Below are 14,101 nucleotides of genomic sequence, written 5' to 3'. Positions count from 1 at the left end.
CGGAACCTGGTCGCGTTAGGTGCCCATAGAAACCCATTATATTGGCATATCTCTATACTTAAAGAATCTCTGGTACAGTGCAGCACTTCCCAGATCCTACCCAGAATGCTTTGCTACTGGTCCCACAGGGTATGAGCTACTTGGAGGAGCGCCATCTGGTCCACCGGGACTTGGCCGCGAGGAACGTGCTCGTCAAGACTCCCAACCACGTCAAGATCACCGACTTTGGCTTGGCCAAGCTCCTCAGCGCTGATGAGAAGGAGTACCATTCAGATGGAGGCAAGGTGTGTTGTGTGTGTTCTGTGTTGTGTTGTGTTGTGTTGTGGTATGTTGTGTCAAGTGTGTGTTCTGTGTTGTGTTGTGTTGTGTTGTGTTGTGTTGTTGTTGTTTGGTTAAAATTGTGCACGTCCTCAAAGTGATTCATTTGTGCTCTTACATATCACCATCAAGCTGCAATAAGCTAATGACTTATGGATTCCTTTTGTTGTTGGATCGTGCCCAAGTAATGAACTTTAGCATATGAAGTGAAATCTAATTTGAGTTTTACAAATAATATTGTGACTAATCTTTCACATGGGAATGATATTAGCTTCAGGAGAAAAGGATAGAGGGGAAAATGTGAACCAAATTAAATGCAATATGACACACATTTGTATGTTGTCACTGGCAAATTGCGATACATTTACACAGTTGGTTGAGACTTGTCCTGGTCTTGTGATATTTTTGGAGGCCTTCCAAGGAAGGCTTTAGATGTGATATGATCTGTGACGAGGAACTGAAGCTTGACGGTGGGTTGTGGCGTAGTTAGATAACATCTCTGCGAGGCTTTGTTTACAAAGTATCTCATTAAACAAACCCGTAGCCGTAACGCTCAGGTGTCAGACTGGTCTTCACTCTTGGGTTAGAGAGGGGTGAGCCTGCATGAAGACCCTGTGGTGAATCAAGTCATGCCATGGATCTCAATGCCTGTTCCATGACATCACTAGATGTTTTGCCACCAGGAAATGGTATATTTGGAAATTATGTAATATGACATTTTCTTTAAATGTGTAATCTAAAAAAAAGATTAGGGTCTGTAGCATTTCCCACAGTCCAAGTACCATTTTACCGCGCCCTGCCATGAAAAGTGTTATGTGTGTACCCTCATTGAAATGTATGCTTAGTTGTTTCGCTCCATCTCCTCACTCTCTCTCGCTGCTTGCTCTGTCTGTATGTGTGTGCGTGTGTGCGTGAGAGAGAGAAAGAGACAGACTGACAGACAGACAGACAGACAGACAGAAAGACAGACAGACAGACAGACAGACAGACAGACAGACAGACAGACAGACAGACAGACAGACAGACAGACAGACAGAGGGTGCAAAATAAATACTAAATACATTGGGGGGAAAAGAGGCAGAACTAATTGGTGGTGCTCAGATTTCATTTTGTGGTGCTGCACCACAGAGAGGTCTGCAGATCGAGGTGTACAGTATGGATGGGAAACACATTGCTCTGTAAACTGGACACAAACACAACGCCTTGAAGTATTTGGGTGGAGAGAGAGAACAGAAAGAGATACAAAGATGGAAAGGTAGAGACAGAAGGGGGGTAAGAAAGAAAGGGTGCAGAGCAGTGTGACGTGACGGGGATGGAGGTGGGAGCGAGAGTAAAAACAAACAAGTTCTTTTGTTCTTACTCATAGGTACCCATCAAGTGGATGGCATTGGAGTCCATTCTCCACTGGACCTACACTCACCAGAGCGACGTATGGAGCTACGGTGAGTTTTGGAAGACAGGATGAATGCTGTCAATGTACACTCAACTGAGTAATGAATGTGCTGTACAACTTTGGTAGGAAAACGTCATGATTAAGTAAATTCCTGAGCAATAGCCTATTGATATTTTTAGAATAGAATTGTAACTCCCTGGAAGAAGAGGTTTCATAACATTATGGGACCTTCCTGGATAAATAAAGGCCAAATAAAAATACATAAAAGTAATATTTACAATGTAGAATAAAATCACCAACAAACTAAATGAAACAGACAAAATGTGTTGAAACTTGTATAATGCCTAGTATTTGTTAATAGTTTCTGGGCTGAAACCATGCATGCATATGCATCACAATTGGTGAACCTGCTTCCATGGTTCCATGGTGATCTCTCTACAGGTGTGACTGTTTGGGAGCTGATGACGTTCGGGTCGAAACCTTATGACGGCATCCCGGCGAGTACCATTGCTGACATCCTGGAGAAGGGAGAGCGTCTTCCCCAACCCCCCATCTGCACCATAGACGTCTACATGATCATGGTCAAATGTGAGTCCATTGGTAACATCTACACCTTCTACACCTTACACCAGTGGTCTCCAACTATTTTTCCCCAAGGGCCAAATTGTAATGCAATTGATGCCGAAGGCCAAACAAATCACCCAACCGTATGGCCACAGATAGCACATACCTGTATATGTTTTCATTTCTTCCAATATCATGGTGGGCCAAATGTTTACCATGCCCGGGCCGGATTTGGCCAGCGTTTGGAGACCACTGCCTTACACCATCTACACCTTAGACATCTACTGTACATGACCATGGTCAAATATGAGTTGATTGGTAATGTCATGAACACCATAGGCGTTTACATCATGTCTATTGATAACATGCATTCTACACCTTTTAGCCCAAAGATTTTGGGAGATAGTGTGAGACTGACAAAAAAGTAGGCCTAACTGTGTATGTTTTCTGCAATACAGTAAAGACAAGCACTGACACAGCTGATGCTTGGGCAGGGTACATTATGAAAGTCATGTTTCTTTTTTCCAACCGTTTTTCATTTTTAGCGTTTTCCTTGGAATTGAACTATAGACAATGTGGGAGTTGTGCAGTCATCAGAGAGAAATGTATGGAAAGTGGTGATGTGAATTAGCCTGCCAATCAACCAGATTAGCAGCCTGTCCATACCTGCAGAAGACATTATGATCATGGGGAAATTTGACTGTATTGGCAACCGCTAGCCTCCAACACGAGCATTGCAACAGTCGTGTGGGTAGGGTAGCATGTCATTTTTCCGACGCCTCTTTGGTCCGACGCGTCAATATTCAGAACATTTCCCATTCATCCTACAGCCCATTAACTTGAAATAATTGGTAACACTTTATTTTAGGGATACATCTATTAGCACTAATACATACAATGTCCCTGTATAAGTAACTTGTAAGGCATGTACAAAGCAAAATCAAACATTTGTTAGGCATGTATTCACCAATGTCTTGTTCATGCACAATAAGGGATTTGTTACCAATTTAACCTTAGTAAGGACCTAGTAGGCCTTAGCTGTTGCTTAGTACATGCCTTACAAGTTACTTAGGCAGGCATTAACATTGCATGTATTAGTGCTTATAGATGTATCCCTAAAATAAAGTGTTACCGAATAATTTAATTAAACCCTTTGCTCCGACAGCTCAATGTTCCGACCAATAGCTGTTTGGGGTCGGTCATCATCATTCTCCAGGTCCTGCTCCTGTTTTCCTCGTTGCTAAAAACTTCAGCTGCATGGGCTGCGGCGAGCTCATAGATTGCGCTTGGTCAAGCTATGCCCTTACCAAAACCACCCTTAAACCTAACCTGTAATTAATGCAATGTTTCCAAGTTTTACAATTGTGCCCTACCCAAAACCATTCTTAAGCCTAACCTGTCAGTATTGCAGTTTCTTTTTTTCAGTATTGCAAGCTTTCCCTAAACCTTACCTGTTACAGACAGCTGCATGACCACTGGGCATATCAGAGATGACGGTAATCTAAACTAAAGCAACGTTTGGTCGGAACATTGGACTGTCGGGACAAAGGGTTTCATTTTATCGGGTAAAAGGTCTGTAAGACTAAGTGCTGTAGGATAAATGGGAAATTTTCGGAATATTGACGCATCGGACCAATGGTGCGTCGGAAAAACGAGCAGTCCCCGTGGGTAGAAGGTTTTCACTAGCTTGACCTTGCCATCCATAAAAGTCCAGTAAATTTGTATTTGCCTCCACATGATGGCTGGACGGAAATGTATACCGGTGATTGTGAATGATGGCGCATTACAGCAGATAGCATGTTACGACCAAACATTAGTGAATGGGTAAAATCAGAAGCATATTGCAATCAGATGAACATGAACTCCAACAGAGTTCACCCCTCACACCCAGGGCTGCTGACAGCTTTTGCCGGGCCTGGGACAAAGTCATTTAAAAGGGCCCCCCGAGATACATACATACATGAGATGAGGACCCAATTTTGGGCCCCTTTTCTCCCTGGGCCCGGGATGACTGACCTGTGTCCCCTCATTTTGGTTGCTGTGTCTGTTCACACCAATAATAATTTTTCAATTTGGCCATTCTAGGTCTTGTGTATGAATGCAAGCTACATATATGTGGACATGGTGACCGGGCTAGGCACAGCTCTTTGCTTATAGTCCAAGAGTTACACAGTGGACAGGCATCTTTAAAAATGAATCATATATGTGTGTTTGAATTTACAAAATACACATCTTGATTTAGATCTTGTTTTGGATTACTGACTGCTGCACATCAACAGGACTTAAGGTCTCATGTGACTTGATCCCTGATCTGACACTGATCATTTGTTTACTGACTTAGGTTGAAATACAATCTGACTTAGCATATCAAACCTCAGCCAAGGTCTCAACCAAGCTGCTTTTGTTGACAGTTACTGTAAACGCAGAGGAGACACCCCTATTGAAACTAGGCTGCACAATTATGGAAAAAAAATGTAATCACAATGATTTCAGGCAAAATCATGATTATTGAATTTCAAATCATAAAATTAAATATATAACCAAGAAGAATGTATTATACAAGGGATGAACAAAATAAAGCCGAATTTTAATAATTATGTAAAAGGCAACAGCATAGAGCCATTCTAGCTTCAAGGATGGCTGAAGGGAAGGCAGGTCACTATACGTATTGCCCCCTGTGCCATCACAATAAAATTGTCATGACCACGATTTTTAATCGTCACGGACAAAATTACAATTTTGATGAATTGTGTAACCCTAATTGAAACTGTCATCCTCTGTGTGTTGTGATGTGCTAGGCTGGATGATTGACGCAGACAGCCGGCCGCACTTCAGGGAGCTTGTTGGAGAGTTTTCCAAAATGGCTCGCGATCCATCCCGCTACCTGGTCATACAGGTAATGCACTTGCCTATGCACAGCCGTACGGTTGAACAACTTTGTTGTTTTCCATCTTTCATGTTTTCCATCTTTCAGGTTCCTCCAAGGAAGAGAGGTTATGTTGGAAGTGAAAGTGACAATTTTTTGTAATCATAGCTTAATTGAATATTTAATTGAACTTAATTAAACAGAATTGTCAATGCTGTTGAAGGTAATATGCATGCTGCAGCTGGTCTTAAAGGTAAATACCTACAGATGCATTTCCCGGTCTTAGAAGGTTAAACTCAGACTCATGCTCAGACTTCTCTTAGTTATTGCCCAACTGTGTGTAGCGGTAAGTTACCTTGTGATTTTAACTTCCACGCCTCTGTAGTGGTTCTACAACCACACCGCTCCCATACATTGCTGAAGTATGGCATTGCCTTACAAAAGTCTGTAGCAACACAATTAGCAACACCTCAGCACACACGTGTAAGGGAGGCAGTGAAGATTCTACGGCAGCCCTCTAGAATCCCTGGTAGGCACCGTGAGGAGATTCCTCTGGAATGGCCATGACAACAAATAGCCTACATAAACACATTGTAGCCAAGGGAGGGAAAGATGCCTCATTCGTACTTGGAAAATGGGCCTTCTGGGGTATCAAACTGGGACTTTGACCACTAGATCAAAGAGCCAGGCTTAGATAGATAGATAGATAGATAGATAGATAGATAGATAGATAGATAGATAGATAGATAGATAGATAGATAGATAGATAGATAGATAGATAGATAGATAGATAGATAGATAGATAGATAGATAGATAGATAGATATGTTTGATGAGCTATACCACATACAATAGATAGAGGATGAACGGCTGAAAGTGAAGGGATGTTTAACTGTAACACTACCCGTCCCGCACACAGGGAGACGAGCGGATGTGCCTGCCCAGCCCGACGGACACGCGCTTCTACCGGAGCCTGATCAGCAGCGAGGAGCTGGAGGACGTGGTGGATCCTGAGGAGTACCTTCTGCCCACCAAGGCCTTCTTCAGACAGGGCACGCCGGGCATGACCCGCCAGCCCCAACCCCACCACCTCCAGCACCATCACCAACCGCAGCAGCAGCACCACAACCACCACCACCAACAGCAGCCTCGCCTAACCCTGGTGACCGCCAACGCTGCCTCAACCTCAGCCACAGCCACAGCCATCACCCCCACACACACAGCACACAACAGCCCCCTCCACAGGCACACAGCCACCCCACACTCGGCCAACACCACCTCCTCCACCTCCACCTCCACACCACCTCCATCTCCATCTCCACTGCATGTGATCATTAGAACTAGAGTAAGTATACTCTACCACCTGGGGAAGCCAGGGCCTAATGGTTAGGGGGTTGGTTTTAGAATTGGAACGTTTGCAGGTTTGAATCTGGGTGGTGCCCTTATGCAAGGCATCAGTGCCCTTGAAGAAAGCATCGAGTCCCACATTGCTCAAGGGACTGTAACCAATACCCTGTACCTAAAAAATACTTGTAGCCACAGGTCAGTTTTGATATAAGTGTCTTCAAAAATGCCTAAATTAATGTATGTGGCTTTGGGTGTGCAGTGTAATGCAAAGCACACCTTGAGTACCTTCAAGAGTTCATGACAACAGTTTAAGGATTGCAAACCTGGTTCAACCTGTTGGCCTTCGGGTTTCTCAGAAAGACTGGCTAGTTTGTCTTGAGCATTACACAGAATTTCCGTGCTTCCGGGTATCTGTCTATAGAGCAGTGTGTGTTGTGAAATATGCACTGCAGTTAGGTAATGCAGAACTAATTACAGAAACAGGGTTTGACAGGGTTCACCAGGTTCATTTCCCCAGGCGAAGTATGGGTTTAATATCTACAGCTGCTTTATATACTGCAGTCGTTTATGGTTTGCGGTCCTTGATGTGAATGGAAATTGGACTGGACTTACAGTACATTCAAATTAAACTATATTGTGAAGCCTAACTTAAAGCAGCATTATACTGTATGTATGCATTTCTTTCTGTATTGGATAAATTATCTGTATAGTGAATCTGACCAACCTGTATTTTATTTTTTCTGGCACAGAATCAGAATGGCCACCCAGTTCGAGAAAACAGCGTAATTCTACGCTACATCACAGATCCAACACAAGGCCCACTTGAGAAAGACCATCCTCTGCCAGGTAAGAAGTGCCACAGGTCCAGCAAACACTTTATTGCAATTGCCAAATACTACAGTGCCCTCCATAATTATTGGCACCCCTGGTTGAGATGTGTTAAAAGCCTTAAAATAAATTCAGTGTTTATTGCAGAAGAATACTGTCACACTGAAAATTGTAGGAAAATGTAGCCTTCAACTCAAATGAATTGTAAGAAAATAAAAAAATCCCTGACTAAAAAATAATTATTTTTCATTAAATCACCTGTTCCACAATTATTGGCACCCTTAACAATTCCCAGGAAATAAATATAATTGAAGCATTTCTGTCATTTCTACAGTAGTTTACAAAGTTTACCAGAGTATGTAGGAACATTTAATTAGTAATTCATCACTTCCTGTTTCCCTGGGGTATAAATATGACGTGACACCGAGGCCATTTCTCTTATCCACTCTTAAACATGGGAAAGACAAAGGAACACAGCATACAAGTGAGGCAGATGTGCGTCGACCTTCACAGGTCAGGCAGAGGCTACAAGAAGATTGCCACTCAACTGCAGCTGCCCATATCCACTGTGAGAGGAATAATTAAGAAGTTCAAAAAAACTGGAACAGTGGTAAACAAGCCTGGACGAGGACCCAAGTTTATTTTGCCACCACGCACAGTGAGGAGGATGGTAAGAGAAATCAAAAGATCTCCAAAGCTCACTGTTACAGAATTACAACAAATGGTAGCATCCTGGGGTCACAAAGTCTCCAAATCAACCATCAGGCGCTGTCTACACGCCAACAAGCTGTTTGGGAGGCATGCACGGAGAAAACCTTTCCTCACTCACAATCATAAACGCAAGCGTCTGGAGTTCGCCAAGCGGTATTGGGACTTCAACTGGGACCGTGTGCTTTGGTCAGATGAGACCAAGATTGAGCTTTTTGGCAACAAACACTCTAAGTGGGTCTGGCGTACCACGAAAGATGCGCATGCTGAAAAGCACCTCATACCCACTGTGAAGTATGGGGGTGGGTCAGTGATCCTGTGGGGCTGTTTCGCTTCCAAAGGCCCTGGGAACCTTGTTAGGGTGCATGGCATCATGAATGCTTTGAAATACCAGGACATTTTAAATCAAAATCTGTTGCCCTCTGCCCGAAAGCTGAAGCTGGGTCGTCACTGGGTCTTTCAGCGAGACAATGACCCTAAACATATGGCCAAATCTACACAGAAATGGTTCACCAGACACAAAATCAAGCTCCTCCCATGGCCATCTCAGTCCCCTGACCTCAACCCCATTGAGAACCTGTGGGGTGAGCTGAAGAGGAGAGTACAGAGGAGAGGACCCAGGTCTCTGGATGATTTAGAGAGATTCTGCAAAGAGGAATGGCTGAAGATCCCTCTTTCTGTCTTTTCCCATCTTGTGAAACATTATAGGAGAAGATTAGGTGCTGTTTTGTTGGCAAAAGGGGGTTGTACAAAATATTAACACCAGGGGTGCTAATAATTGTGACACACATTATTTGATGTCAAATAATTATTTCTTTATGTGGGATTTTTTCCCAACTGAATAAATGCACTTGTATTGAAGGTTGGATTTTTCTCTTTTTTTCCATTAAGGTCCCATATTATTTAGAAAAAAAATAAAATAATTGGAAGCTAAAAAACACATCTCAACCAGGGGTGCCAATAATTATGGAGGGCACTGTATGTATATTGCATTTTTCTATCTCACTGCCACTTGGGCTACAGTTTTACAGTATGTTGGTACACACTAAACATCATCAAAACCTAATATTTACAGTAGGTCTACTGCATGTTTAAAACAAAAGAATGAAATCAAAAGCCAAGCTGGGATTTCCATAAGTCTGGTTCAAGGCCCTTACAAAGGAACCTGTGGAAAGTTTCCCATAAATACTGATAGGAAATGTAACAATTTTCATTAGAGATGCAATTATATGTTTGTGTGTGTGCGCGCGCGTGTGTGTGCACGTGCGTGTGTGTATGTGCGCGCGCGCGTGTGTATGTGTGTGCGTGTGCGTTAGTGGTGTAACACTGTGGTGATTTATGGGAAATGCTTTCCATCTGCACTAACAAGCTAAGCCCACTCTAAGCCTTTAAGCCAGAGCTGTGATACACCCAGCAATGCATCACTTTCCCTCGCTGTGCAACTTAATTTTTTTTTACTCCCACCTTCATTTTCGTTTTCCTCAAAACAGAGTATGTGAACCAGCAAGAGTCTGAACTCTGCGACATGATCAACCCCAACTACGAAGACCCCATCGAGATGGACAGGCACGTTGGATCCAGCACGTACAACAGCTACGGCGTCGAGGAAGAAGATGAGGATGAGGATGAGGAAGGCTACTGTGAGGTGTTTGGGAGCAATCCGGAAGGCCCAGAGTACCTAAACACGGCCAGGTGTACGCTCCCGCGGCCGCTCTGCTCCGACCTGGACAACCCCGACTACCAAGAGGGCTTTGTGCCTTTGGACATCCCCAGGAACCTCTTCCTGCCCGCCGCAGAGAACATGGAGTACCTGGGACTGAATGGCAAAGTGCAGGCGAGCCCCGCTGCACGTTAAGAGGACGAGCGCTGTGGCAACAGGCTGCAGATATGAGCGCAGATGCGGTGCTTGGTCCATGGTCCATTCTCTGGCACCACATGAGCCTGGCTGAAACTGGGCCTGAAACTGCAAAGGAAGTGGTTCAATTCAACCAACCCTTGAAGCGTCAAAAAAAAAAAAACTTCAGCTCTTATCCTGCAGTGTTATATTTATAAGGCTTAATGAGTTTTTCACATGAGCACCTGAACAAATACCGGGGATTTGTTGTGTGATTGACGTGTGAGCGGATGGGTTTGTGCGTACGTTGGTATTGGTATGTACGTATGTGTATGCCCACCACGGGTGTGTGAGAATTGCACAGTATCCGTGCCCTTCAATATGGCTGCCAGAGCCATCTGGAGCGCCCCCCCTCTCTCTGGATAAATAAAACCGTCACCGTGGCAGCAATCCACAGGATAAAGGTGGCGGATGCTCACCGATGACCGTTGACCTCACCTTGAGCCTTGGCTCTCAGCCAGCAAAGTTACAGCCACACAGCCGTGGCACCTTCGCCCCCTGGAGACCTCCAGCGGAGGAAGAGACGCGAATAGGACACAACAGGAGCACTGTAGCCTGCCAGGACAGGACACATCACTGACTCACACATCAGGGGCTAATGACAAACACACACGCAGTGTTTTAGAGTGAAGATGGTTATGTTACATTACATTACACTTAGCTGACGCTTTCATCCAAAGCGACTTACAGTTATTTTAGTTTGAAGCACTGGGTATAGGTTATAGTACCTGGAGCAGTGTGGGGTTAGGCATCTTGCTCAAGGGCACTTCAGCCATGGAGTGAGATAGGGAGTAGAATGGTGGGATTTGAACCTGCAACCCTCTGATCTTAAGTTCCATTTTCTTAACCACTAGGCCACGGCTGCTACTGGTTATGTAATAGCTTCTTTGAGGGGAAAAAACAGATATAAACATAAAAAGAAAGAAAGCCTGCAAGGGCCGAGGGAAGTTTTCACAGTGAATAAACGAAAAGTACTTGAAATGAAATACCACAACAATTTTCACGAGACACCCTTGTAGTCACAATAGTCTACTAGGAACTAGTTTAGTTAACAGTACACTGCAGGATAATTTATTATTTTCCATTTTCAAAACTCCAGTGTAGATCCGCTTTTGAACTGCAAACAATAGTTCAATGTATCAGTGTTCATTTAGTGCAGGGGTCCCCAAACTAAGGCCCGGGGGCCGGATGCGGCCCGCCATGTCCCTTTGACCGGCCCTCCACCTCTCTGCACCTCATCATTTGAACTGGCCCAAAGAAGCAATCCTCTCAGAAAAAAATAGTAATAATAATATGTTTTTTTTAAACATTGTATTTTGTTTATCAACAGGCGTTCCTACAGTTTAATTTTCACTAACCTAGTGTGAATCACCAGAAGTTTCTTGTCTTGACAGCTTCTCATCTCACTGTAATATAAACAGGCCTACCATTTCTATTGTATCACTCATAAGCTGTCAATCACCATATTTTTCTAACCTTTCCATGCTGTTTTTACATGGTTATTAGAAGGAATACCTGTGGTATTTTAAATTGAAAAACATGTGAAGTACTCACTGCTTTTGCAAATCGCATGTAATAATGAACTATTCTGTGCTAGAAATTATGGCTTTAACAGGCAGCGGCCTAGTATACAGCCCACATGATTGATCCCGGTCCCTGATCACAGTCAGGAATAATAATGTGGCCGCCAGAGAAAAAAGTTTGGGGACCCCTGATTTAGTGTTTAAAGATGCATAACTGTGAAATGGGTACAAAACAATTTGTATTTGTACATGTTTTGTATATTGTCTTATTTTAGCAGAATGTTACAGAATGTCCTTGTAGAGTTGTTTTGGAATGTAATGTTGAAGCAGTATTATAATTGTTTGTGTGATGCAGGAACTGGCTGATCTAGCAATCTTAACAATTTCAAAATACTCAAAAACATGTTTTTATTGTGTTTCTCAGTAAATATCCGTAAAGTCACTGTTTTCTTGTTTGGATGTCCTCCGGAAAACCAGATAACATTAACCCAGCTCCAACTGCCCCAATGTCAAGGCCAATGATGGCTTTGGCCGGGCCTAAAGGGCCCTCCTCTCAATACATACCTTGTAATGAGGTCCTAGTTTTGTATCCCCTCTCCCGGGGCTTTTTTAAAACTGAATTGCTTTTGTGGCATTTTGGAAAAGAGCTCTTCAATTTTTTTTGGTGCCCCGAGTCAAATCTGTACAGTAAGCAAGACTACTTAATAGCACAACAAGAATGTTGTACACACGTAACTATTAATTATTCAATCAAAAACACTTTAAATAATATGAAGCCTTGAATAATGCACCAGGCACACTGCATGGGAACTACTATGTGGTCATTTTGTGAATGAACAATGGGCAATAATGGATAGAAGTGCTGCAGAGAGCAAGGTTTGCATTTTTCTACTAAAGTAGTAAAGTAGTTTGATACTGAAATGGAGGGACTTTGCTGTTTGCTTTGGCACATTTTACCCACAAAATGGCCAGAATTTCAATTATTAATTACATGTGTTTGGTTCCACAAGTAGGCCTATGTGTTGATTTTCCTTTAGTTTAGACAAAGATTGAGGACTGCAGTTTTTACGGTAGCTTTACTTTGCTGTTTGCATAGGTTTAAATCCCAACTAATGTTTTATAGACCATGAATCCAAAAATCTGTTGCATTGTACTATTTTGTTAAAATGTGCTAGATTTGAAACAATGTGTCAATTTCTCAGTCTACCTTTCTCTCTAATCCTGTTTCAGTGGCTCATAGTTAGTTGGCTTTTCCTGTTTACCATTTCCTACTTTATAGGAGGTGGACTATCACCAAGTATGTGCACACACACGCCACCAAAGATTTGGATCAGTTTCAAAGACAACACATCCTGATGCATTTAAAGGGTTGTTTGAGAACACAGTCACACACACACACATACACACACACTTTGCCTCTTAACTAGGCATTTCACATCTCAATCTTTTTTTTTTTGTTCTGTCGACTTGTACAGTATAGTTAAACACTGTTTCAGTAGTTTCTTAAGCTTTTTGAAAAGCACGGAGGTCGCAAACTTCTGGTCGAGGAGACTATCGTGTGGTCTGAGTAGGCCTTCCTGTGATGTGATAAACAGTATGTGTACATTTTAATGCACTTAATATTTTCATGTTGTCGCGATTTAGTTTGTTGGCATCCAATAGCAATAAACACACGTGAACGTAAAGTGTCATTACTATCTCCTTCATGGCTTGTTTACAATCCTAATGAAAACAGGCTGATGGCGGCTGTAAGTGGCTACTCAAATCTGTTTTGAATGTTCTCAAGAATGTGACGTTAGAGCTCTGGAAACGAAGCTGCATTAATTTTGTCATGATGAGTGAATTGTGGCACTGCACACAAGTGTTGCAACACCAGGATCCCTGCCATGTCAGGCTTTTTGAAAAAAAAAGAGAAGACCCACACGTAGTGCCACACAGACATACACACACAAAAGACTTGCAGTGAACACCATGGTGTGGCCAAGACCGGTAAATACAGAGTTTTAAGTGTCATGGGGTAGATTTTAATTGTCAGGGTTGCTGACAGCTGTGACCAGCTCCAGACAAGATCTTCTGAAAGGCCCCCTCAATACACACAATTTAAGGGCTGCCCGCTTGCACATGTGAGGCATAAATGCAATGTTGTTGTGTACAGTGTGCAGTGATCACTTGTGTGCTGTTGAGTGCTGTGTCACAATGACAATGGGAGTTGGAATTTCCCAAATGGGCTTTCACTTCACTTCACAAGTAAAGTAATTATGACAAAATTCTTGAATGCATCTTTGGGGCCATTTTGGAGCCAGGGACCACAATGTTATCAGAGATTCTGTATATGCCAATGTAATAGGTTGCTATGGGCACCTAACATGACCAGGTTCCAGTCTGCCTAAAGGGACGTGTCATAATGCTCCTAGCATTGAATAGGACAGTCCTTAGGTCTGCCTAAAGGGGGATTTCCCCCCACTCCCCCTTGCAATAATAGAACCCGGAAACAATGGGCCAATGGAACCTCTCTCTTATCTACTCTCTCTGATGTTATCTTCCTTGATTTTTATGTCAAGCTCCTTATTTCCAAAGACTTGCTGAAGGTTGCGTACCTTTCGTGTAAAATAATACAATAAAATAGCTTTAATACAAAATAATACACAAACACACCATGAA

General features: G+C 42.9%; 1 protein-coding gene across 3 annotated transcripts in view; it reads left to right on the top strand.

The window, feature by feature from the left end:
• The window catches only part of LOC134455601 (melanoma receptor tyrosine-protein kinase-like), a 60,051-nt gene extending 46,926 nt beyond the window's left edge, over positions 1–13,125 (top strand). For 2 of the 3 annotated variants that reach the window (XM_063206764.1, XM_063206763.1), the window contains 7 exons: positions 129–284; positions 1,685–1,760; positions 2,153–2,299; positions 5,074–5,171; positions 6,060–6,485; positions 7,237–7,333; positions 9,514–13,125. In XM_063206764.1, the coding sequence (XP_063062834.1) occupies positions 129–284; positions 1,685–1,760; positions 2,153–2,299; positions 5,074–5,171; positions 6,060–6,485; positions 7,237–7,333; positions 9,514–9,878 (1,365 nt within the window). In that variant the 3' untranslated portion in view covers positions 9,879–13,125. The remainder of the gene's footprint in view (positions 1–128; positions 285–1,684; positions 1,761–2,152; positions 2,300–5,073; positions 5,172–6,059; positions 6,486–7,236; positions 7,334–9,513) is intronic. The other variant, XM_063206765.1, reaches the window with a different exon arrangement.
• The last annotated feature ends 976 nt before the right edge of the window (positions 13,126–14,101 follow it).

Source organism: Engraulis encrasicolus, chromosome 9 (genome assembly GCF_034702125.1).
Source record: "Engraulis encrasicolus isolate BLACKSEA-1 chromosome 9, IST_EnEncr_1.0, whole genome shotgun sequence".
Lineage (NCBI taxonomy): Eukaryota > Metazoa > Chordata > Actinopteri > Clupeiformes > Engraulidae > Engraulis > Engraulis encrasicolus.
Note: the sequence above shows the minus strand (reverse complement) of the source record. Positions and strands in the feature narration are given on the sequence as shown.